At 40.0% G+C, this 25,190-nt stretch overlaps 1 protein-coding gene across 8 annotated transcripts in view; it reads right to left on the minus strand.

The window, feature by feature from the left end:
- The window catches only part of LOC124872883 (transcription factor 4-like), a 272,600-nt gene that overhangs the window by 31,223 nt on the left and 216,187 nt on the right, over positions 1–25,190 (minus strand). For all 8 annotated transcript variants that reach the window (XM_047373296.1, XM_047373299.1, XM_047373298.1 and 5 more), the window contains 7 exons: positions 16,424–16,529; positions 13,577–13,725; positions 13,309–13,456; positions 10,529–10,599; positions 10,362–10,440; positions 6,420–6,499; positions 4,684–4,893 (listed from right to left, as the gene is read on the minus strand). In XM_047373296.1, coding sequence (XP_047229252.1) covers positions 4,684–4,893; positions 6,420–6,499; positions 10,362–10,440; positions 10,529–10,599; positions 13,309–13,456; positions 13,577–13,725; positions 16,424–16,529 — 843 coding nt within the window. The remainder of the gene's footprint in view (positions 1–4,683; positions 4,894–6,419; positions 6,500–10,361; positions 10,441–10,528; positions 10,600–13,308; positions 13,457–13,576; positions 13,726–16,423; positions 16,530–25,190) is intronic.

Genomic DNA, 25,190 nt, shown 5'->3' on the forward strand with positions numbered 1-25,190 from the left:
CGGCCCTGCTGCAATTCAATCAATTTCTCGGCACGTTTGCAATGTAATGCAATGCAGACGTCCACAGCGCGCCCTACCAAACAAGATGGGTAGCTCGGTCAGCAGGGAGCTGAGGAACAGCGGCTGCTGACGTCACTCTTCTGCGCCCGCCGCTCGGAATGCTTTTTCGTTTTCGAGTTCTGGGCAGTACTTTGCAGGCAGACCACGAAAACGAAAAAGCAATGTCTGCTTTGTTTTCTTTTTGATTATGGCATAAAATGTGCAGTCGTGAAGAAGAAAATGCAAATAGGATGATTAATTACTAATTTTATTTATGGGTCAAATAATGCAGCCACATTCTTAAAATGAAAAAGCATTTCTGGAAATACTTTTTCATTTGAAATATGGTAACAATTTGCTTCCATAGATATAAAGCTAAGTTAGCTAAAAACACCATCCTAGCAGATACTATCACACATTTTTCTTTTCTTTCCACCGATGACTTGTATTTTACTATAGCAACTAGGGTTGCACAACATGGAAATGTATAATTACCATAGTAGTAATGTAGATAATATCAATACTGCACAGAACTGCTTGAACTGCAATGACAACTTGCTAATTAAATAGGTAACACGCATTTGGATTATCTTCGGCAGTTTGGTGATGCTTTTGTTTGTTTAATGCAACAGAAATGTTTTAGGAGGGCATTAAGATTTTCTGTATTAAGAAAATACAACTAAGTTATTTCATTGCCAAAGCAACAGTTGTAGCTACATTCAACTTTTTTTCTCCATAAATCTGCATTGTTGGGATAGAATGAACACATTTTATTTATTGAATAAGCTGCTTACCATCTGGGGTTAATGTTCTTAATGAACCCAAAGCAGAAAGAAATATTTGTTTTATCACAAGTCATATGGTAATAATGACATTCCTCCACATTATCATGTATTGCATGTCTTCCTAATATCGTGCAGCCATACAAGGTACTACAGAGTAACATCAGTTTAGTATTATTTTGTTGCTACAGACAGCAAGAGATGCTCCCCCTAAACCTTTTCTTCTTTTCTACTAGTAACATTTGTTTTAGAATAGTTAGCATGCTGCAAAGCTAAGTTAGCATAGCAACGTTGGATTTTATTCTCTTTTTTTCTAGTCATGCCATATTTACTTCCAAAGTTTAAGCAAACTGGAAAGGTTAGCATGCAAACAGTCCAACAAACAATAAAAGACACTATCAATGTGTTTGTTCTCCTTTTCTAATGATGATAAAGTTTTTAGGACACTTAGGAAACTATAATGCTATTATACTAATTCTACTTTCTATGGCTAAAAATGACCATGTTTATGTGAAAATGCTACACAAATATCAGCATATTTAGAGAATTACCATTTCAGATGTGTGTTTATTATACTAAAATTGTCAATATTGCTCAAAAGGTCTTAACAATTTCTCACATCGCTAAAACACAGTGACCTGAATATACAAAACAAAAAACAACTTTCAGAGCATTTGTATTCATCCTTAATCTGAACTTATCACCATAGCAGAGAAAAAATAGCATTATTTAAGTTAGAAAAGGAAAATAATGATCTCTGTCTAAAACTGGTACAAAGTAAACTTTATTCTGTCTCTTTACGGGTTAATTAGTAGGAAGTCTGTTCTCAGTTTTTTATTTCGGGGTGTTTAGGTTTCCATTAGAGGAGATAACAGGCTGGATCTGCTTCAATACATGAGAGCAAAGCTAAAAACGCACTGAGATTGAGGGAAGTTATGAGTTTCCTTTGACTTCAGATCATATTTTCTTACATATTAGGTCCATATCCCCTTAGCTTTTAATGTGGCGGTTCTATGTCCCGACAAGCCCAAAAACCTTCACCCTAAATGCCTGAACGACAATGCTGATTGTTAGGACATATGCATCTCTTTCTGTGTTTATAATGCACTCATAGCTGTGAACTGTATATGTCTCGGTCCCACATCAGCTTACCACCTGTTTTCCCAGAGTTATGATCTCAGCCTGCAAGCGTCTCGGCCCTAATGCTGCCAAACTGCAGACAGCTGTGTGTGTGTGCATGAAAACTGAGAGCGCGAAAGCCAACTGAGTACATCAGGACAGGATGATAAAACAGGGATCACAGCAAAGATGTCTCATAGTAAATATGTGGCAAAACAAGACGAATATGTGTGTACTGTTAAAACGACGATGAGGCCAGAAATGTAGAAAGAAAGAGCCTTTAAAACTGCCAGAAAGAATTAAACACAGATCAAAACAAGAACAAGAGAAAAGCTGAAAAAAAAAAATGGCTTGATGCAAACACAATGGCGTCATTTTTTTAAACATCCGTCTTCCTCTCAGAGTTCCTGTTTATGCTGTGAACAAATGAGCAACAAAGCCCTGTACATGCAACACATTTATTACCTCATGCACCGGTGCAAAGCATAACAAACATCTTTAGGAGTGAGAGCTGAAGAGGCTATAAGCATGTTTTTTGTCCCTAATTCAAATAAATTAAGGCTGCACAACATATCATGTGGCAACTGTCAATGCAGCATCAATGTATGCAATACTGCCATTGAAACACTGCTGCAGTATTTTGTAACTATATTTCATGTACCAGTCAAAACACCTCTGCTTTCTAATAAGCTAAGAGGCCTGGAAAGGTTCTCCATTGTTCTACGTTCTCTCCATGTGTGGATAAAGGTTCTTACTCTGGTTCCCTGCTCCCTAAGGCCTTAGAAATGACTTGGTAACCCGTTCCAGACTGATGGAGTCCTGACTACCAATTCACAAAGGTCCAGATTGGTTTGAATAACTTATTTTCTTTCATGATACTGTAGATCTCACTAATAAAGATCAGAAAACTCTGGCGGAGTAGTTGGGATAATACAAAGCAGTAAAGAAAATCTGGGTCAATACCAATTATCATCATAATTTTTCATATTCAACAATATTATGTGTCATGTTTTCAACATCTAGCACTAAACTAAGTTTTTGTCAGTTTTCTATTTCATTATCATGACATTAATCCACTGTTTAATAGTTTATTTGTTTGTTGGTGCAGACATCAAGGACTTGATGAAGAAACTGGACTTCTTCTCTTGTTTCACCTCTTTGGGAAGAACAACCTAAGAATGGAGCAGGAGTCAGAACCAAAAAAACTTTTGTATAAGAAATGAAACGTCTTCCAGAAACAAAAGAAGTCCAGCTGCCTGCTATTTAGGCACCTAAGATGGTTTGTCAAACCCTTAACAATAAACCCTGCAAAACTGATCTGAGTAACTCAGCTACAACATTTCAGCGTTTTGGAGCCCTTTGGATGTCTTAGGATCCCGTCCTGAAGCTGCTGTAGGTTCAGCTGTACAGTAATGAGTGTGTTACTCCATCAGCTAATAATCCACACCCTGAATAAACACAAACTCTGGCCCTAATGACAGCACAAGAGGCCATTTATGCCTCAGCTTGGGTTTTAAAGAGTCCACAAGTAAACAGTTTTCAGCACTCAACCTTCACTTCACTTTACTCTCATTTTCCACCAGTTACACACACATTAAAACCAGCATATTTGGATTTCCTTCCAGATAAATAAAAAGTAATTGGAAAAAATATTATCCTTAACACAAGGTAAACCTGAAGAGTAAATCTCCACGGTGATCAGTAAAGCTTTGGGCCAAATTTGTGTCCGAGAGGCAGAGAAGAGCTTCGAACAATCTCCAGATAAAAACTGAGATTTTCCCAAACATCCTAAATCTAAAGTTTCCCCCAAAAACAGTTTAAGGAATCCTGCAGGCAGTTAGCCATGAAATTAGTAAGAAACTCAAACATGTTAGTTTTGTCCTAAACTTGCAGAACTTCCTTATTTACCGTCATTATAAAAAGAAAGTACACCCTCTTTCAAACCCAGAGTTTTGCTTATCAGAAAATAGGGGCTGTGTTAAAACAGTGTCAAGGTTCATCTATGGGATGATTTCTATCTCTTTAAGAATGATTTAAATAATTTTAGGTGGTCTACATCTAGAACATGAATGTAAAGAAGTGAGAAGCACTGAGACGTAAAGTCATGCATGCTGAACGGTCAATGCAGCAGCGCATCTTCCAGGTGATAGACAGTCCCAGGTAAAAAGCAGCTCAGTCCAGACTTCAGACTGTAAACATGGTTCCTCTGAGGGAACATGTTGATGCATCTGGACGTGTTTACACAGTGAAGCTGCATTTCATGGTCTTTCTGTCGAAGCTCCCTCCACGTCTCCCTGTGTCACGCAGCTGTTTAGTTCTTTATGTTTAAATGTAGAAAACATGAACTTCATAGCCTCAAGACATCACTTTTCTCTCTTCTGACCAAACTGGATTAAATGATGTTTTCCTTTATTATTTGAATAAAGTTATTTGACAAAAAAAAAAAAAAAAAAAAAAAAAAAAAGTATAAAGTTTCTTTAGGTTCCTTGGGAGCAGTAATGTTTGATATAAAACTAGTTTTATATTCCAGCTGATAAACACTATGACCTCCAATGATGTCAGGTCACTACTGTAGTGGCAAAACACGACAGGAACCTCATGATAGAAGCACAGAACTAAATGTTTCAAATAAAGGGCTCAAAAACACGATATTTCACATTTTCTTCACAATTTATGCAACCTTAAAAAAGATCATTGACTGGATGGACAGACGGATGACATCATCAAACAGCCGAGCTCCTACCATGAGCGAGTGTCTGTTGGCTGATAGCAGCCCCGTCCCGTAGCCGCTTCCCAGAGCACCCATGGCGCCGTTGTGCGTGTGCGCGGCTCCGATGAGGCTGTGCATGTCGCCGTGACTGCTTGTCATTCCCGTCGACGGACCCACGGCGTGGCTTCGCAGTACGTGGATGGCGTCGTCCAGACGCTCCAGGCGGTCCTCGATGCGACTTTGCTGCATAAGACATGACAAGAGTCACTGGAGTTATATAGAACATGTTGGACCCATCATGACGGGTAAACACAAGAACCTGGGGGGTAAAACAAGGATCCAGTAACGTAAAACGTGTTTCTAGGGTGGAAGAAATGGTCCCAACTGTTACAAAACAGGAACTAGATGCACACGAGCTCATATATATACATACACCCCCACTAATTCAGTTTAGTTGAAGGTCTTGTAAGGAGATGTTTTATTATTCATCAGAAATCACCTGGTAGACATTTGACTCTTCTCAGGTGGTAGACTTCATTAAATGCGCAGATTTGATACAAAGACTGGACTGTTTTTAAAGACCATCCGCACATTTTTAGCTGAGGTTGAAGCTTTAGGAAGGCCTTCCATTAGCTTGATGTTTGCTCTCTATAGATTTATAAAAACCAGCTCTGATGTGTGTTTGGGATCGTGTCCTGCTGAACACCCAACTGTGGCCAAGTTTCAACCAACTAACTCCTCACACGAGATGAAGGTAAAGAATCTGGAGGCAGTCCTCCTTCTTCAGCAGAAGGCCTGGAAGGTCTCTGCTCTAACTAATCTTCAAGATGTTTGATCAGGTTGAGGTGAAGACTCTGTGCAGTCCAGTCAGGTTCTTCTAGCACCAGGACTCTGCAACCTTTAACATCCAGAGAGACGTTTCTGCCCTCAGTCCAGCTGCATAAAACCCGTTTAGAGCTGCTAATGTAACAAGACCTTCGGAAAAAAGTCAAACAATTTTTTTTTTATAAATATCTACTATAGGAAATTAGCTCTCATTTTAAAATACACTCCATTTTATTTCTTATTTTAGGTTTTAAAATAAAGAAGAACAGAAAACTCTCTCCAGAATGTTGATATTTGTGGAAATGATGCAGAAAGTTTCCAACCAAAGGAGAAGAAAAACATTACTGGTACTTTTAGAGAAATTCAATGCAGTTATTCCAATAAAGACTGAAAAACTGCTAAAACCGGCATTTATTATTATATCTATATTTAAAAACATAAGTTATTATTTGAAGCCAACTGCACCAAGCTCTCTCATCCATGAACAAGGAGGGATCTCAGAGTTGGCAGCATGAAATCGCCCAAGATGTCTTGGTTTCCTGAAGCATTGAGAATCTAAAGAGCTGAGCCCAACTCCTGAAGGACAGTCCCACAGCATAATCCCCCCGCTACCAAACTTTAGACTTGACAGTCGGTGCAGCCAGAAATGTGCCGCTCTCCCGATACCTGCCAAACCAAGACTCCACCAGACAGACATGATTCATCACTGGGATCCAGTGGTGGCGTATTTTACTCCAGCTGCCCAGGCATGGAAACCCATTCTATGAAGATGAAGTATGGAGGTTTGTAGCTAATGACCCTGCAGAAGGTTGCCGACCCCGCCCACTTCTCAGTCCTTTTTAAACCACTTTCATAAATGCATCTAAAGACACCTCTAGAAGGGTCAGGATTTAAATATTTAGTGGATGAGTAAATACTTTTAGTGACATGTTTGTTTCTCTTACCAGTGAGTGCAGAGGAGCCTCGTAGTTTGGCGAAGCCGCTCCCTGTCCTCCATTTCTCGACCAGACGGCTGAACTGGCAGCTGGAAGAAGAGCAGACGAGACGACATCATCAGGAGAGGATTTGGAGAACAAGAGGAGGTCAGCAGCAGACTAAAAGCCAGGACAGCGAGTGAAGGACCAGACAGACATGCGTAGGAGGCTTTTCTGACCCTTCAAACTTTTTTCTGCTTTTGTTTACCCCGGGCTGACGTCCCTTCATCTGTGTGTATTCTTTGATGAACACAAAGCATGATGGGACAGCAACCTCCAGCCCTTTCCAGCCCTCCCACCCCCTGCTACCGTGCAGGAAACACCGACACGTCTGGTGTGGATTAGAGCCAAAACCCGCTTTCCTTCTTTCTATATGTTGGGAGAAAAACGCGCTCTTGATGTGGCGACCAGCAGACAAAACATCTTCACACACAAGGACACTTTCACTGTTTCCACCCAGGGCGCCTGGACCCAGAATACACTCAGAGACAAAAACAAACCCAGTCTTATCTCATCACAAACATGCTAATACCGGGCTTTTGTCTTTGCAGAGGTACAAGTGGTTTATTAGCAGAGGTTCTCAGCAGAGTAAACAAGCGTTTTGTCTGCTCGTTGCTCTGAAGGATCGGATCTGAATCAACAGGTCTCATTAGCAGGTAGGCAGAGAAGAACCAGTGAATTTACATGAACATGAGGTTGGTAGGGATGACAGGTGGTGTTCAGTGCCAAACTGAAGCAGAACCGAGACGGACAGGAGTAGCTGTCAATTTGTTTTCACTCAATAACAGTAAATTCACAGAGTTTGACCAAAATATATTACATACACTCCTTTTTAACACAGCAAACGTTTCTTCTTCTGTGAAATAATAGACGTACTGCTTTATGACGTCATCTGCTGCTCTGCATTTAGGGTTCTGAAACATTCTTCAGAACCAACTTCCAAATTCTTCCAAATTTAAATTTCTTTCTTAGTGTTTGGTAGAGCTACTGTTTAAACTGAATGACTTGGGTTGTAGTTTGCTGGTAGTTTGGCCCATTCCTCCAGACAGAACCGGTGTATCTGGGTCAAGTTTGCAGGCCGCCTTTCTCACACACCTTTTCAGCTTCGACCACTAATGTTCTCTGGGACTGAGATCAGGGCCTTCTCCGAAACATCGACTTCGTTGTCCTTCAGCCAGTCTGTCACTAATGTGGAGGAACGCTTTGAGTCATTGTCTATTTGGAGAACCTCCTAAGCTTCAACTTGCTGATTAATTTCTGGAGACAGTACTTTAATATTTCCACTGTTAAGTGCACCAGTCCCTCCTGCAGCAAAACACCCCACAACATGATGCTGCCACCTCCTTACTTCACAGCTGGGATGGTCTTTTTTTCCAAGGTTCCTCCTGATTACTCCAAATATAAGAACGGTAATTAAAGTCAAAGGCTTCAATTTTAGTTTCCTTAGACAGGACATGTCTCTAATCTGTCTTTCTCGGTTGCTTGTGGAGTGATGGCTTCTTCCTCGCTGAGTGGTCTTTCAGCCCATGTTGGTACAGGACATATTTCAGGGTGGGTAACGACTCTTTCACCAGCTTCAACAGCAACTTAACAAGGCCCGGAGCTTATGTTCTGGGGCTGATTCATATATTTCACCTTCATCTTCATCTTTGGGTCACAGAACCAGTCTCCTTCCTGAACGCTATGCCAGGACGCTCATATGACTTTATACTTGACCAGATGACCTTCTGGCATCTGGTCATTGGGCCTAAGGATGAGTTTTGAAAGTCTATCACTGAAGTGAAAAGTCCAGTAATGCTTCCAGTAATGAAGGGTAATCCGTATTTTGCAGGTCTTCGCCGCTGTGTGTAAGTTTGGTCCAAGATATTTTGTCTCTACTTCATGTAACATGAGGTTAACTTGAATGTTTCTGGTCTACAGGACTGGATTATATTCAGGAGTGTTGTTAATATTTATGAAAACGACAGTTTTCTTCCTCCTTTAAGCCATTCCCTTTAACCTCTCAGCTTTCTTCTGGGCGAATACCTCATGTTTTCCTACCATCTCCACCTTGTAACTGATTGCTTCTCATTAGAACGTGTTTCTCTTTTTCATTGTCTTTTCTCTCCCCTCTCCTTTATTCATATTACATGCTCATTTACATATGCTAATTAATGCATAATCACCTGGGTACATTCATGTGCAAATACAAATATATGTATTAAACGGCGGCTAAATTATTCCAAGTCCGATGATGTAAAACACCCTCACGGCATTCGCCCTGGATATCAATTTGCATGTAGTTTGCTCTAATAGGCTTCATTTCTAATTTGTTAAAAGTGGAGTAACTCTGACACAATGATAAACACCAATTATGGTTTCGCAGGCAATATCCTAGTCGGCTATAATGATGATGACGAGGAGGAGGAGGAAGAGGGGAGAGGGCTCGTGTTTGCAGAGCCGGCAGGTTTGCGAACGGTTTGTGGAAGTGGTGTGCGTAATTAAAGCTATCAGTCACAAGGCGAGGCGGAGGAATATCAAACGGCATGTGTAGCGCCGACAATTACAGACAAATTTGACACAATTATTATTAGAAAAAGTAATTTTTCACTTTAAGGAGCGGCTGCAGTTTACGGCATCTGCAGAGAGGAGGAATAATTGTTGGGAATAATAAGAAGAGGAGGCATCTGGAGTGGACACAGCAACAGTAAGGGCTTCATTTTATAGATTTATTGGTGCAAAAGACGATTTAAAAACGGCTTATATTATTCAAGAGAATTTACAAACAAAAGTGTTCAATTAAAATATCAATTTTCTACGCAATGCAGTCATTGGAGGCTGAAACAACAAAATTTAAGGTGTGCAAAGCCAAATATTTCTAAAACGTATTATAAACGAACACCATGTTTTTTTAGCAGGGTCTATTGTACTTTTTGAATAAATTTTTAGTTTAATAAATGAACCTCCTATGAGGGTGTCTATATATTAGGCATGGGGGTTGGAAACCAGTGCTGTAACGGTGAATCAATGTAAACCGAGGCTCCGACCAGGGAAAATTTGAGGCCTGATCAGACAGTAAAATGCTTTTTAAAATATCTATTCTGGTGGCTACCTGTGGAAAATTATAGATGTCAACACTGTTTTTGGTGGCAATATAACAAGCTGACCTTGTTGGAAAAGTAGTGAACCAAAAATCATGACAAAAAGTGACAATAAGTCCAAATAAAATCAGTATAAGACAATAAGTGTGTTTTCAGGCTTTTGTGTTAGCACCTTTAATTAGCTTCTTTTACATTAATTAGATCAAATGTATCTATTGTGCACAGGCCCAGTCCCTCCAGGATGTAAAAGTCTATATTTGTGATTCTTGCAGCTTTAAATAAGTGATTCTGCATCAGCTTTTTGAAAAGGTTGTGAACATTTTCCAGCTCTCTGATGGGGACTTGCTGTGTCTAAGGTTGAAAGTGCTCATCAAGCAACGATTTTCATCTATATTCCACCATGACGCTGGAGGTGGTGCTGAAACCCGGGAAGACAGAAGGTAAAACGAGGAAGGGGACCGGTCAAGATTAATCCAAGTTGCAGCAAATAGTTAAAGAAGACGTAAAATAGGGCTAAGATTAAGTGGATTGGTCAGATCTGCAGAAGAGCCGTGGTGAACGGAGAAAAATAGCAAATAATTGAATTTACATTAAATTTGTAATATAATCGTAATCGTCAAGAATTATTTGTCACTGATCCTAAAATATCTTTCATGTCCAGTTATAATAAATCAAATTTTATTATTTTTCATTTTACCAGTCCCTTCTTAAGGTATTTAAAAGTGCAGAAAGTCTCTTTTCTGAGTTTGCACTGAGGTCTAAGTCGAGTCCAGGTTCTGACTCAGCTCTGCTTTGGTTTTTTAAATGTCAACCAATGAACACCCTGGTTTACCTGTGAGTGAAGGCGGCGAGCCGACTGGGGTGGAAGGGTTGGATGAGAAGCTGTTGTTCGTGTGATCTGGAGAGTAGATCTGTACAGAGAAGATCATTCAACAGCATCAATTAAACGGCTTCAAGTCCGGATGAAAACGGGTCCACATGTGTGAGCGCTGTACTTACTGATGCGAGTGCTTTCCCTAAGGCGTCTCCTGTTTGGGAGCTGCTGGCTGCGGCGCTCTGTGCTCGGTTAGCTGTGACACACAAAGACACCAACACACAGGGGAGAAGAAGGATGCATTCTGGTAAATAAGGATGTTGTTGACTACATGTTTAATAATTCAGCCCATCCGCTCAACACCTAAACTGGCAAAACATGTTCATTAGCAGTGGAAATCACAGACTAACTGTCCAACCAGAAATCCAACTCAAATGGTTTTATTACATACAGTAGTTGTTTAGATTTTCCACATATTTTCTCTGTACATTTTTTGTCTTTGTTTGTTTGTGTTTTGACATTTAAATGGTAGAGTAGCTGTTGGTTCATGAGGATTCCTCTCTGACCCTTCAAACTGCAGCTTTAACAGGCTTACCTTAACTTATCCAGACCAGAAAAATGTAATCCTAGATCATTCCAAACCTTTCTGGACCTTTCCAGTCCTCATAAGAACCCTGCACCATTTATCACCCAGCTGAGCTGTTAATTTCACTCTAAAGCTGTTCCAATCGGCATCTTTACCAGATATGCTGAGAGGGAGAGATTCTGTGAAGGATCCACAGATAAATATTCCCATTTTGACCCGCATGGATTTCAATCGGAATGGGCTTCAGACTTGACGACCTCGGAGGTCAGAGAGGAAGGAAGTGACCTCACAGGAACAACTGACACACCCACATGGACTCTCACACGCTCCCAGCTCTCCCTCCTGATAGCCAATCCCAGATGGACACCCATGCACACAAGTTAGTATGAAAAACACACACGTCCTCTTCACGGCGAATGAATGCATGACCCAGATTGGCAGGACTAGACTCATTTAAGCTGCTGGAAAGACAGACAGGTAGAGAGACGGGCAGGAAGCAGCATATGTTCCAGGGTTAGAGCTTCATGTCTCACTCATGCCACACCACTGGCCTAGTAAACCATCCGGAGGATTACCGCTGCACAAACTCGCATCCTTGCTGGATGCATCATTGAAAACACATGCAGAGGAAAATCTTTTTCATAAACTAGAGCTTACAGGCGCAGAGGAGGGGAGACCCGGTGTATGGAGCTGGTTTGCTTTTTTTCTGTTTGTCCAGATCCATCAGCTCTTCAAAGACAAAAGTACCTTTTAAAGCTTTATTTCAGATCGTTGCTGTTTACTATTTCATCTGTTTCAATACTGGTCTCCAGTTTATCACAAGAAAACCTAATTTAAAGTAAAACGATTAGTTTAAACTCAGGATATAAACCAACTCAGAAACATTTAGATGATTACTTCGTTAACATTTTTTATTTAGGCCTAAACGTCTTTATGTTTCTTACAAACATTTATGGGGCCCAAACTACTTCCACGTGTTTTAAACGCCTCACAAAGGTGAAATTATCCATATCTCTCCTGCAAGCTGATTACAGAAATATAAAAATATTATTTACCTGTTCTGCTTCTTGAGATTTTATTCCGCTACAGCTGCAGTTTTTACTGGGAAGTTATGTCATAGACCAACACAGGGGCATAACTAGTAGTAGTAACTAAGTAGTAGTAGTAACTAGTAGCTGAAGGAACAGGATACATAGTTTTACATTTGTTTTACGAATGAAGTCTGAAAAGTGTGTTCTGCATTTGTGTTCAGCCTCTAATGTACTTTCATAACCCCAAATAAAATCCTCAACTATTCTAATTATAAATAGATTCCAACCATGCTTAATTTGATCTTTAATCTGGTCAGAGTTGAATGGAAAATGGATGGAGCGAAATCCATGTGAATCCTGGAAGAAAACCTGTTAGAGGCAGAGGAAGACCGGAGACTGGGATGGAGGTTCACCTTCCAGCAGGACACCCACCCTGAACATCCTGGCAGAGATATGATGGAACGGTTTAGATCAGAGCCGATTCATGTGATTGAGTGGCCTAGTCAAAGTCCAGATTTAAATCCAACCGAGAATCTGGGGAAAGACTTGAAAATCAAAAGTTGACAGACACTCTTGATCCAATATTTTTCAAAAGAAGAATGGGCTGGTAGAGACGTACCTCAAAATAATCTGGACCTGCAGAGGAAGGTGATTCTACAAGTTCTGACTCAGTGGGGTGGAATACAAACGCATGCTAGACTTACTGATTTTTATTTGTAAAAAACGTTTAATAACCCAGAATAATTAGTCAGAGCTGGTTTAGATCAAGGCAGATTCATGTGTTACATTCAGGGTCCTTTTTATTACAAAATATTACACTTTTCCACACTCAGGTCTTCAGATTTTTCTCCTTCATTTTTCAACATGCAGGACATTTGAGTACAAAGCAATGAACTTGCATAAAAAGCATTGAGGTCTTAGGATCAATGACTGGCTTTTGATTTCCAGAGAACAGCATAGAGCTCCTTCACTTCTTCTGCGGCATTAGCACTAACTTGGATCACCTGTTTTAAAAACACTTGGACTAAAACTCTAGACTAAATTAGATTCTTTGAAGTACAGTTTGTGATCTTTGGCCCCCTTTGTTTGTAAAAATAGAAAAATATTAGCTTTAGTGGTTTGTTTAACATTTTAGGAACTCTGGAGAACCACATGTGAATAAAAATAGATAACAGACTTTCCACCAACAGGTTGTATGAACTGGAGTGTGTATACTGCAGCTTGTTACTGGTAGCTCCTAACAATTGCTAAGCAGCCAAAAGTGAGACTACTATACCCGCTGACCTCACACGGGTTGCCAGGGGCGACAGTATAACGCAGAGGTTTGCTGTAAATGCAGGTTTCTTACCCATGACGCTGTCTGTGCCGTTGGTGGAGGCGGTACAAGAGGCGGTGCTGTAGTGATTGGCTCCGCCTCCACCGCCTCCCCCTCGATGGAAGCTGGACATGGGAGGAAGGCTGGAACTGATGTCTGTGGATGAGTGTGAAGGGTAGCTCTGCAGAGAGATTCAAAATGTTAGACCTGCAGCAAACCAGGAGAAACTACAGCGCTTAGACCTTCATCTGTTTAGTCGTCTCTAGCCTCTCTGAACGTTAATATTAGTAGTCCGGTTCACCAATCTGTCGTGAGGGTGGATCCCGCAGTAGGAGGAGTTCTGGGCGGGGCCGTGTGCTGAGTTCCCGCCCCCCAACATGCTGCTGTGGTAACCCTGCTGGCTCATACTGCTGCTACTGCTGCTCCAGGGGTCTCCACTGTGGTGACCATCTAATGGAGAAACACAAAGAGCAACAGTGGAAGAGATGAGGTTAATTCATTAATTACTTCCTTTATTCAACCAATAACAGGGAGAGGACATAATTGAATATTCATCAAGCTAAATAACCAGAGTAACTTCTGTTACGAATAAAAGCCAATGATAATTTATTTATCTCTATTTTCATGATCTAAACATTAAAGGAATACGTTTACAAGTAGATGCTCTACAACGCTACCTGTGCTGATAGTTTAATAGGTCACAACTGTTACAAGTTCAAATAATTTGTTTATTGTCTCTGTTTTACATGGGTGGCAGCCATGTTGGATTTGGTGTTGATGAGGAATTTCTAACTTTACAAGTAAAAATTCTGACTTTGGAGCATTTTTTTAAACTTGGAACTTAAAATTCCCAATTTCTAAATCCAAATAGAACACAACATTAAACTTGGGCTTTAGAGACAGAAGAAGCAAAAACTCTGAAATGTCTAAGAATCAGAAGGGATGCTAGTGGCTGTTAGCTTAATCCTGTTCATTTTACTTTTTGTACAGGTTACCGAAAGCGATCCCTGGGTTTTTGCTTTTGCACAAACATAAACACTTATATTAGCACGTTAGTAATGGGGTACTATCCAACAAAGCACAGTTTTTAGGTTACTAACTTAGCATTTATTTGCCGAAATACCACTGCTTACTAAATGCTGGTGGAAGTGCTAATTGCTCCAGTAGCCTGACTAATATTACTTTTGGCAACATTGTATTTGCTTTTTTTAATCACATGTAACTTTCGACTTGTTAGCAATCAGTAACTAATCAACTTAGCTTGATTTTAGCTAAGTAGCAAACAATTGGTAGGGTAACTATAGCTAATTTTATTTATGTACCCCTGTTTCACTAACGTTAATTTAGCAACAGTTAAGATTCATATCGGCTTTTGTGGTCACCGCTTACTTTTAGTCAGTTGGCTGTACAGCACTAATTAACTATGATTTCTTTTTGTTGGGTAATGGTAGGCTACTTGCTCGAATCTGCTCTATTTTGTTAAATGAACCAGTTGCCTCACAAACATTACTTTTAGCAAAAGTTAATATTCATGGTAGTTTTTGTAGTCACCAGTAATCTCAAGTCGGGTAGCAATCAGGTACAAGCAAACCTGCCTGCGGTTGGTTGCTAGGTTAACTCTGTTTCATTTTACTTATTGTACCCGTTACCTCACCTAAATTAGCTTTAGCAAAGGTTAAATTAATACTAGCTTTTAGGGTCACCAGCTGTTTTCAGTTGACTAACAGTTAGGAACAACAAGGTAACTCAAGCTGTTTTTGACTAGGTTGCTACTAGTTCATTTTGGTTAAGCACATTAACATTACTTTTTAAAAACATGATGTTTTATCTAAGCTTCTGTGGTCACCAGTAACGTTTAGTCAGTTAGCGCACCAGTACTAGTTGCTAGCTTAACTCTAGTATAGCATACTGTATCAGCTGCTGTAGTGTTTGCTTGCTATGATCTGAACAATCAAACCAAATTACTTCATGATTTAAATTTAACCATAACTCTGGTAGCAAGTGGTTATATTCAACTCTGTAATGTAATAGTTATAAAGCAATAAGCTAACTTTAACTAATTCTACTGCTAGCAGTTAGCCGAACTGTTCACAGTCATTACATTTCTGGGTTTGGTGCAGGTTTCCGCTATTTTTTAACTGGCCTCAACATTTTGGTTTTTCACAAATAGTCAATGTTTCCTTCTGGAAGGACAACTTATTCAACAAGGCAAATAAAAAAGAAAACATCTGACTTTATGGACGATATCAAACAGCTTTCCAATCTTTTTGTAAATGTTTTTAAAAACGGGTCATTTAGATGTTTAACTATGTTAAAAATAGATATATCTGACTAAAACAAAGACCAGTGTTTATTTTTCTAGAAACATTTGACCGTAACATATTTGTTCAAAGTTGGCACATTTCCACACAAACAATTTATTTATTTTTTTTTTTAATTATCACCACCAACACTGTCCCTTTTTAAGTGGATTTGACTGTAAAGCATTGCATATATTCAGCAGAGCACATGACAGACTGACCCAGGTGCACATACATGATGAGATGCATGCAGGTAAGATTGATGAATTTCTGTGCACTGACAGGAATAAACTGAGACCTCTATGTTTACAAGCCTCCTAGTGACTCAGTGCCCTCATACAGTTTAGTAACGCGATCCACTTTGTGCATTAACTTGATTTTAGACACACATCTGTATATGGGACACCTGCTTCCCTTCTTCACCTTAGGAAGGTAAGAATAACCTGTTTAATATGGAGAGGCTGGACACAACTGACACTTCCAATTAAGTTACATACTGGCATTTATTTCTGGATCATGTATTTAAGATGAAACACAGTTAAGGAGCTTAAAGAGAAAAAAACTATTTTTAACAAACAGAAGGAAAATGTCACCTCACCAACTTGTGTAACACATCAAACACACAATAAAACATATTTTGTTAATGTTTTGTACAAAGTCAATAAAGTCACTGTAAGGAAACAGTTTCTCCTTTAGTTGCCGGTAGAATAAAATCAAATCTGTGTCTAACTTGTTTTTCTTTTTAATTCAGGAACAACTTTCAGTTTAGTTCAGGTAAATCTGCTCATCTGTCCAATGGACCAGTTTTTCAGTAGGTTCAGTTGAAAAATGCTCAATCCAGTTCTCACCTGGCATAAAGAAGGAACTGGGGAAGCCAGCGCTGGGCGGTTTGGAGGAGGGATAACCAGGCGAATCCCTGTTGTAGTCGGCTGTACTGGCAGACGGAGCGTAAACCTGCAACACAAAAACAAGAGACGTCAGGAAAAAATGACTAAAATCAGCATCAGAAGAAACGTCATTTCCACGAGAGGAAACAAAACCAGATAGATCCATAATACACAAATGGATGTTTTAGAAAACATTTTATATTTCATGCTTATAAAACTAAAGGCAAAAAAGACTAAAGTCTAAACTACGTTTTATTCATACTTTAACCCAGAAAATAAAAAATCTTTAATGTCTCTGTAGACTAAGGCAGACAACGTGCTTTGAAACAGATACATAAAATTGGAACACATCTGCTTACTTAAATAAATAAGCAGAATCACATCTGGTAGTAAAACGGTACAGTTTGGTGAATGATTCCATCTCTATATTTATTCTTTTAGTAAGAACCCTGCAGGTTCTGGGAAATGACCCTTTCTCTTCTACAATGGAACCTTTCGGTTCCAAGGTGGAATCTGTAAGGTCCAGAGGTTATCTCCTGTCCCAGAATGTCACTTGCAGCAAAGCAAACTTTCATTTGGGAAAGGAGCCTGCAAGTTTCCAAATATAACATGTAAGTTCTGGGAAATTACCATGTAAGCTTAAAGTTCCAAGAAAAAACATTTAAGTTCAACAGACAACTCTAGGTTCTGTAAAATACCATTTAAATTCTGTAAATTCAAATATAGTTTGCAAAGTGTAACCTAGAAGTTTTAGAAAGTAATGTGGATAGTAACCGGCAAGTAGTAGTAATGAAAACATTTATTTTCTTCGAATGTATCCTGAAGACCAGAAAAGTACAAAGGAAACAGAGAAAAAAATCCCAAAACTCAACAACAAATGGCTAATATACCAAAAACAAACCACCAGACCAAACTCAGTATCTTCAAGGTTCAACCATAAACTTCTGATCAGAATGATTTCACATCAGGACATGCCAAGTTTCAACATCTGAGTCCATTAAAACAGAAGAAAAGAAATAAAGAAGCTGCTTGTTTCAAACACTGTGGTTGAAGATGTAGTAGGAAAGCCGCTTCCTGCATGATCTGATCATCAGACTAAACCTGATGATCAGATCCTCTCAGATGTCGAGTCACGCAGCAGCATGCGTGACTAAAGGCCCACCCAGCAGCTCGGTATCACTCAGACAAGCTGATGATTTTCCTCTGCAGAACACAGAGCCTGAGTTTGGTTATGCTTTCTGCAGGGGGTCCCCACAGCTCAGCCCTCTGTGTTCATGTGCATAGCGTGCGAACGCTGAGCCATGACACCGGCTCGCGCTCCATGACGTAAACCCTGAAACAGCTGCTGATCGAGCTCTCCTCACTCCTTCCTGTCAAAATGAAGAAAACTCTCCACAGATCTACCTTCATTCTCCTCTAAATACATCAGCTGCTTCTTTTATATTTGCATATGAATGGAAGACAGATGTGTTCATGCTAAGAGACAGAGATTAAATAACAAATACTTCCCACTGTCACTGAGAGGAATTACTAAAGGCAGAAAACATCTCTGGAGTCATTTTGGTTAAACACAATCCTCATGGCTTTTTTCTTTGATTTTAAAGAGAAAACAAAATGCTTCCTGTAACTTGGAGCAGCAGCATCCTCCGGTGATCTGTCCTAAAGTCAACTGCCACTTTAGAAATGGACACATCTGACAAATGAAAGGAAGAAGCTGTGAGAAAGAGAAACTGCTCTTCAGTCATGATAACCGTAACTTCATTCAAGAGGCGAATACCTTCTGTGGGTTCTACCAAGGTTCTCCAGCTTCCCCCTACTGTTCAGAAACATGATGTCTAGGTAGAATTGGTACAGTCTTTTTTAATGGATTGGTTTCCCAGCTTTAAAGCACAGTCCACAGGTTTTTCAACATGTTTAAGTTTGAAACTTTGGGAAGCTCAGAGTTATCCTGGTTTTTCCGTTCCTAAACCGGTTTGGGTGCGTTTGAGATCAACCAACTGGGTCCAGGTTAACCCATCTAGCTGTGGATCTGAGGTAAGAATTTGGAGGAAGTCCTCCTTTGTCACTAGTCCATCCACTTTGTGCAGAACACCAGTACCATAAGCAGCAGGAGAGCCCACAGCATGATGCTGCCACCACCATGCTTGTTTGAGTTTGAGTATATTTGTGTCCATGTATAATTGTGACCCAATATTTGAATATAAATTCAAACTTGTGAGTCCAGTTCTTGTTCTTAAACCCATTGGAGCCATATGGTGAACAATCACTGCCTCAGTTAAAAGAAGCAGTTAAATAAATCACATTATCAAACGGTCATTATCTTCACTGGCCCCTCTCACCCTGGCATATATTTAACTATAAAACAAAAATCCACAGATGTTTACTGAGATGGGCTGACCAGCTGGGAGAAGCATATACATCCAAATCCCCCCGTTTTCCACACAGCGTCTGCAGATTTCATTAAGGATGATCTTTAACTCCCTGTTCCTCCTCCTCCACCCCTTAGAGAACTGAACTCTGATCATAAAACCACATTTACTGACCCAAAGCCAGCACAGGAACACAAACACACACAGAAACAAGCCGACTGCCGGGGCTGATCCTGCAGAAAACATTTAGAGCTGTGTCTCATGCGTTGCAGACATATTTTCCCACTGAATGTGTTGTCACACTGGTGTGGAAAGGCTGTGATTTGTGCGAGCGTGTGTGTGTGTGTGTGTGTGCTGCAGACAGACATGAACAGGTGCAGAGTGTGTTAGAGTCAAAGGAATGCAGGGAGAGACAATAACAACCTGACTTCCTGCACTCACAGATATGGAAGCAGCAACATTCCCACAGTCAGCCAGTAGACCTTCAGACTCTGAGCCAATCAGAGAAAGTCTTAACTATGTTTATTTTATTTATACTGATAAATGACAAAACCACAACCATGAACTGATTCTAGCCTTAAAAATGACTCGCTTAAAGCTCAATAGCCACTCAAAAACCTGTATGAACACCATGACCTGAAGATTTATGCAATTAAACAAAGCAGAAAAGATTGAAAGAAAGCCCTGGAGACGATTTACTACAAAGAAACCATCTAAATCCGCCTCAACAGAGGCCTGACACTCCAACGGCTCCCAGGAAGGGACAGAAACATGGTGGAAGATATTAACCCTGATTCAGCAACGTTCTAAGCACAAAACGACTAAAAAACAGGCTGTAGTGTCCTTTGGGGCACCGAGGAGTTAACGGTGGATGATAAATCAAGCCCACATCATCACCCTTCCACCCCCATGCTTTACAGCTGGAATAAGGTGTTTGTGCTCATCTGCTGTGTCCTGCTTTATAGAGGTGATCAGTTAATCTAATCCTAACAGAACCCCTAAACCAAGAAGAGCCAAAACATGATGGTCCAACGACAAACAGAAGACTGTCAGAGGACATCTGGTGAAAGGTCCCAGGCATAACACAAAACATCACATCAGCAAAGAGTCGCTGAGCTAATTCAACAAGCATAGATGGAGAATTGGATCCCAACAATGTGTAGAATAAAGAACAGAACTGGTTTCGGCTCAGTGGAGCAGAACCAAATGAAAATGGAACCAGATCCAGGAGAATTCTACTCAAACAGAAAGAAAGCAGAATCCATTTATTCATCATCGTTTCACTATTAGACATTTCTGAGGAAAAAAAATGTTCGAAACAAGATCAGAAAACTGTGGTTGTGCAAAAATCAGCTAAAAATTAACAAATGTGATTTTTTTTTTTTTGTTTTCAGAAAATGTTTCAGTTGTGTTACTAGAAAAAAAACCATGTATTTATTTAATTTGGAGTTTCATAAAGAGCAAAAAAAAAAAGCTGAGTTTTAGGCTGTATGACATCACACACTCAGTTGGACATTTTGTGGAAACAATAGGAGATATATTTAAGATTCATTTTCATAAATTTCATAAACAATTTATATAAAACATTTTACATCACAACGCATTATTCTGTGACATCTGAACTTATCTCAAAAATGAGATTTAAACCAGAACATACGTTAAACCGGGCCAATATTAATAACTGATGTTTCTGCAGGGCGAGGGGAGGGGGTGGCCATGTGGTGTGGGTTTGGATCATGTGACAGTCATGACGATGCAGCACAGCATTGTGGGTGTTTAACTGAAGCAGAGAAGTAATGTCAGGGGTGTGGTTGTTTGTTCACTGGTGTAGAAAGGGTAGGGAAATACATATAATATATATAATACCGCTTATTGGCCATAACAGCAACATTAATATCGGATATCGGCCTAACTTTCATATCCCTATGATTCAGTGTCTGACAGACAACAGCAGAAGAAATTCCCCTTAGAGAACCATGATGCAGACCAGATTAGGTCCATGTTCTAACCCAGAACAGTGACAGGTTCTGTGCACAGGTTGAGTAAAATGATTATTTACAGCACAACAGAACCCCCGACAAACGTTGGGTAGAAATGGTTCTGCAATGCATGACGGATCTGGGGAATCTTCACAGGAGACGAAACATCACAGACTTCATCAAAGCTTGGCTCTGCATCAACCCGGGCCAAAAACATGCAACCACATTCCTGTTCAAACTGGTTCCTCATGGAGCTGGAAACACATGGAGCTCCAGAACATTCACATCAAACAATTAGTCCATCGTTAGGCACCGACAGGTCAAGTTAAAATCGTCACTCAGCTCGTTCTCTCAGAGTCCGGTGAGGAAACATTGATAAGAATTGAGTGTTTGGGTCCGACAGACGTGTTTCAGCTCTAACCAGGCAGGAGGTTGGAGACGATGCTGGGCCGTCGAAGGTTTCTGTTGAAAAGGAAGCGAGGAAAACTAACAAACACGGCAGAATGAAACACTTCGAGTTGGATGGAGATAAAAAGACAGTAAACGGAAACAAAAGAGGGAAAAATGCAGAAGGGCAAAGAAAAGGAAGGTTTTTAGTCATTATGCAGCGTTTGATGCTCCTTCTCCCAGTTATTGTCTCCAAATGTGAGAAGCATCTGTTTAACCTCTCTGTCTCCACCTCTGCTCTCAGTGGGGAAAAAGGGGGTGAAGGGTGAAAACGAGGAGACGAAGCAGGAGGAGAAAGGCCTCCACTTTTAATCAAATCTTCATTACTTTCTTACCTAAAGTAAGAATTCAGGTGACTGTTTGCAGTCACAACTCCTGCTTTCAGGTAGCACAAACTATTTTTACTAATGAACCGATTTCCAGTTTTAAAGTGCCGATTTCAAATTTTCTTGTAAGGACTATAAATAAAATAATCTATTCATTTAAAGCATCAAAACTCAGAACTCCCACCTTTTAGGTCAATAAATCCATCATTTTAGGAATTTATGCTTTAATAATCTTAATTAATCGTAATTCCCTCATATTCCTGCAGACATGCAGCAGATATTTTTCCAGCGGTCAGATTTTAAACGTGAGCTGCCAACACAATGAAAACAAGCAGATTGTTAATTAGATTTAGAAAACTACCAGCAGAGAAAAAAGTCGTCACCTAGTTTCTGATATGAAGTTAAACAAGTCACTAGTACAGTTTTTTTCTCTATAGAAAATGTTTTCCTGTGTTTTAATCAGATTATTTTTACACATTTAGATTATTATTAATCTAAAGTGTAGAAAAATGTTTTTTTGTAGACATGAAATTTACCTAAATTTAATTCTTCAAAATTTCTGTGTCATTTTTGTCCGATTTCTAACATCTAAATACAAACGTTTGCTAAAAATGTTCATTAAATGTTTCTGGAGCGGTCCGTCTGGGTTATTTTTCTACCAGCATGCAACATGAACACAAACAACAAAGTGAATTAATCACGGATCGGTGATTCTCATGCAGTAAAATCATCACACATTTATGAAGTTACAGAATTTCTACCAAAGATGAGAAACAAAAATACATGCCATCACCAAAATACTTAGAGACACAAACATTTATGTAAAAATTAAAAAAACAAAACAAATAAACCATTCATTATAAGAGTCATAATGATGTGACTAAAAACTAGAAAATAAACAGCAGCTATGTGGGTTTTTAGCTAAATGTTCTTATTGCGAATGATATTTAAACATTTTCGCTGCAGCTTCATAACAGCTTTAACCGACTGTTTTTGTGTGAACGAAAGAAAAGTGTAAGTCTATTTTCTCAGTCAGCTGACCGGCAGTGCACAGTATAAGGTGTAGCGCTGCATTAATTAATGCTTCAAACCATCAGAGAAACTCCGGTTACTCCGATGCTTTCTCATGAAATCTCATTAAAAGGACTGGACTACCCGGATCGCAGCAACCCGGTCATCCCCAAACCCAGCATGGGTTTTAATGACTGTTGCTGCTTTATATGGGAAATACTTTCCCATAAAGAAAGTATTAAGAGTCGACAGGAAGGATGGCAGAGCGGCAGACCATAAAAGTTGCCCTTTTGTTTAATTTATTCATTTTAATTTATAAAAAATGCTAAACATTTTTTGTTTTATTTTTATTTAATTTTATTTTTTCATTCATACCTGCTCAAAAATAAGCTAAATACACTGACTGACTGTGCAGGTCATGGGAGATGTTCAACTTCACTTTCATGTTCATCAAACCAATCTTTCACCAGTCTTGCTGTGTGTATTGGTGCATTGTCATCCTGATACACGGCACCGCCTTCAGGATACAATGTTTGAACCATTGGATGCACATGGTCCTCAAGAATGGTTCGGTAGTCCTTGGCAGTGACGCGCCCATCTAGCACAAGTATTGGGCCAAGGGAATGCCATGATATGGCAGCCCAAACCATCACTGATCCACCCCCATGCTTCACTCTGGGCATGCAACAGTCTGGATGGTACGCTTCTTTGGGGCTTCTCCACACCGTAACTCTCCTGAATGTGGGGAAAACAGTAAAGGTGGACTCATCAGAGAACAATACATGTTTCACATTGTCCACAGCCCAAGATTTGCGCTCCTTGCACCATTGAAACCGACGTTTGGCATTGGCATGAGTGACCAAAGGTTTGGCTATAGCAGCCTGGCCGTGTATATTGACCCTGTGGAGCTCCTGACGGACAGTTCTGGTGGAAACAGGAGAGTTGAGGTGCATATTTAATTCTGCTGTGATTTGGGCAGCCGTGGTTTTATGTTTTTTGGATACAATCCGGGTTAGCACCCGAACATCCCTTTCAGACAGCTTCCTCTTGCGTCCACAGTTAATCCTGTTGGATGTGGTTCGTCCTTCTTGGTGGTATGCTGACATTACCCTGGATACCGTGGCTCTTGATACATCACAAAGACTTGCTGTCTTGGTCACAGATGCACCAGTAAGAAGTGCACCAACAATTTGTCCTCTTTTGAACTCTGGTATGTCACCCATAATGTTGTGTGCATTTCAATATTTTGAGCAAAACTGTGCTCTTACCCTGCTAATTGAACCTTCACACTCTGCTCTTACTGGTGCAATGTGCAATCAATGAAGACTGGCTACCAGGCTGGTCCAATTTAGCCATGAAACCTCCCACACTAAAATGACAGGTGTTTCAGTTTCATTGTCCAACCCCTGTATATATACAACACCTGCTCTGGGAAACCAAATTTTTGCCATTTTTAGAATCGTGGTCCAGGGCTGGACAAAATCCTGCGGGGGCCATCCTTTTGGACACCCCTGGGGTTTGGTCTCACCTGAATAAACGGCATATTAAAAATAAACAGGACATTTTATGAAGGTGGTTCCTAACATCTGACAGCTCAACCCAAACCGTCTCTTTGGTGATTCAGGTTTTTGAGTCTCTCTAGATTCCGACGACAGTCATGAAGCTAAATACTGAACAAAACAAAAACCATGTAGTTGTTCTCCTCTTCCTCCCACTCCTTGTCACCCAGTTACCCCCCACCGCCCCATACACAGGGTTTAACATGCTTCATCCAAAGCAGATGTGCTGGAATGTGAACACTCAAAGGAGCAGTCACCAAATCTCTCGACAGACAAACACTCGGCTGCACCTGTGCCTTCCCAGTTTTCCCTCCCCCTTCGCTCCTCGATGTTTTTCATCGTTTCTTGTTTCTAACAGCCTGGTTTCACTTTCATCTCCTCTTTATTCATCATAAACCAAACACAGTAAGCTAGTTTGTTAAAACACTCTCTTTTAAAAGCCAAATAATCACTAAAAGCTGCCTTAAATCTAAGCACAAAAAGATCCGTTTCTATCCAGACTATAATGTAGAAACAAAATATGAAATACCAGGTTCTATCCAGTAGGGGGCGAACGTCTGAAAAATCGTTAGCGCATGTCTCCCAGTTAATCTATAATCGCTGTTTCAACTTTGGTGACTCATCAACATTGATATTTCTTTAAAGCAGAGGTGACCTAAGTGTGGCCCAGGGGCCATTTGTGGCCCTTTGAGTAATTTTATGTGGCCCCTGACCGCTGTTTAAGAATGGTACAAATGTGGTCCTTCAGCAAATGGAGCAGATGCAGATGGAGACTTGTTGTTGCTTTTAGGATGAGATTTTCTTCAATTGAAAATGTTCAAAGTATTTTTCTTTTTTTAGCCACGTTTTTAACTTTTATTTTAATATCCTAGTAAGCAGGACCTGAAACATCTAGAGACGTTTAACTCAGCAGACTTGGTTGCATCCAGTTATTAAACTTGGCTAAATAAAGCTATAAGGAGAAAAGTTCCTGTCTTTGTTGCTGAGATTAGACTTAAACATTTTCTAGACAACAAATTAAAAATCATTCAACCCAA

Source organism: Girardinichthys multiradiatus, chromosome 8 (genome assembly GCF_021462225.1).
Source record: "Girardinichthys multiradiatus isolate DD_20200921_A chromosome 8, DD_fGirMul_XY1, whole genome shotgun sequence".
NCBI lineage: Eukaryota > Metazoa > Chordata > Actinopteri > Cyprinodontiformes > Goodeidae > Girardinichthys > Girardinichthys multiradiatus.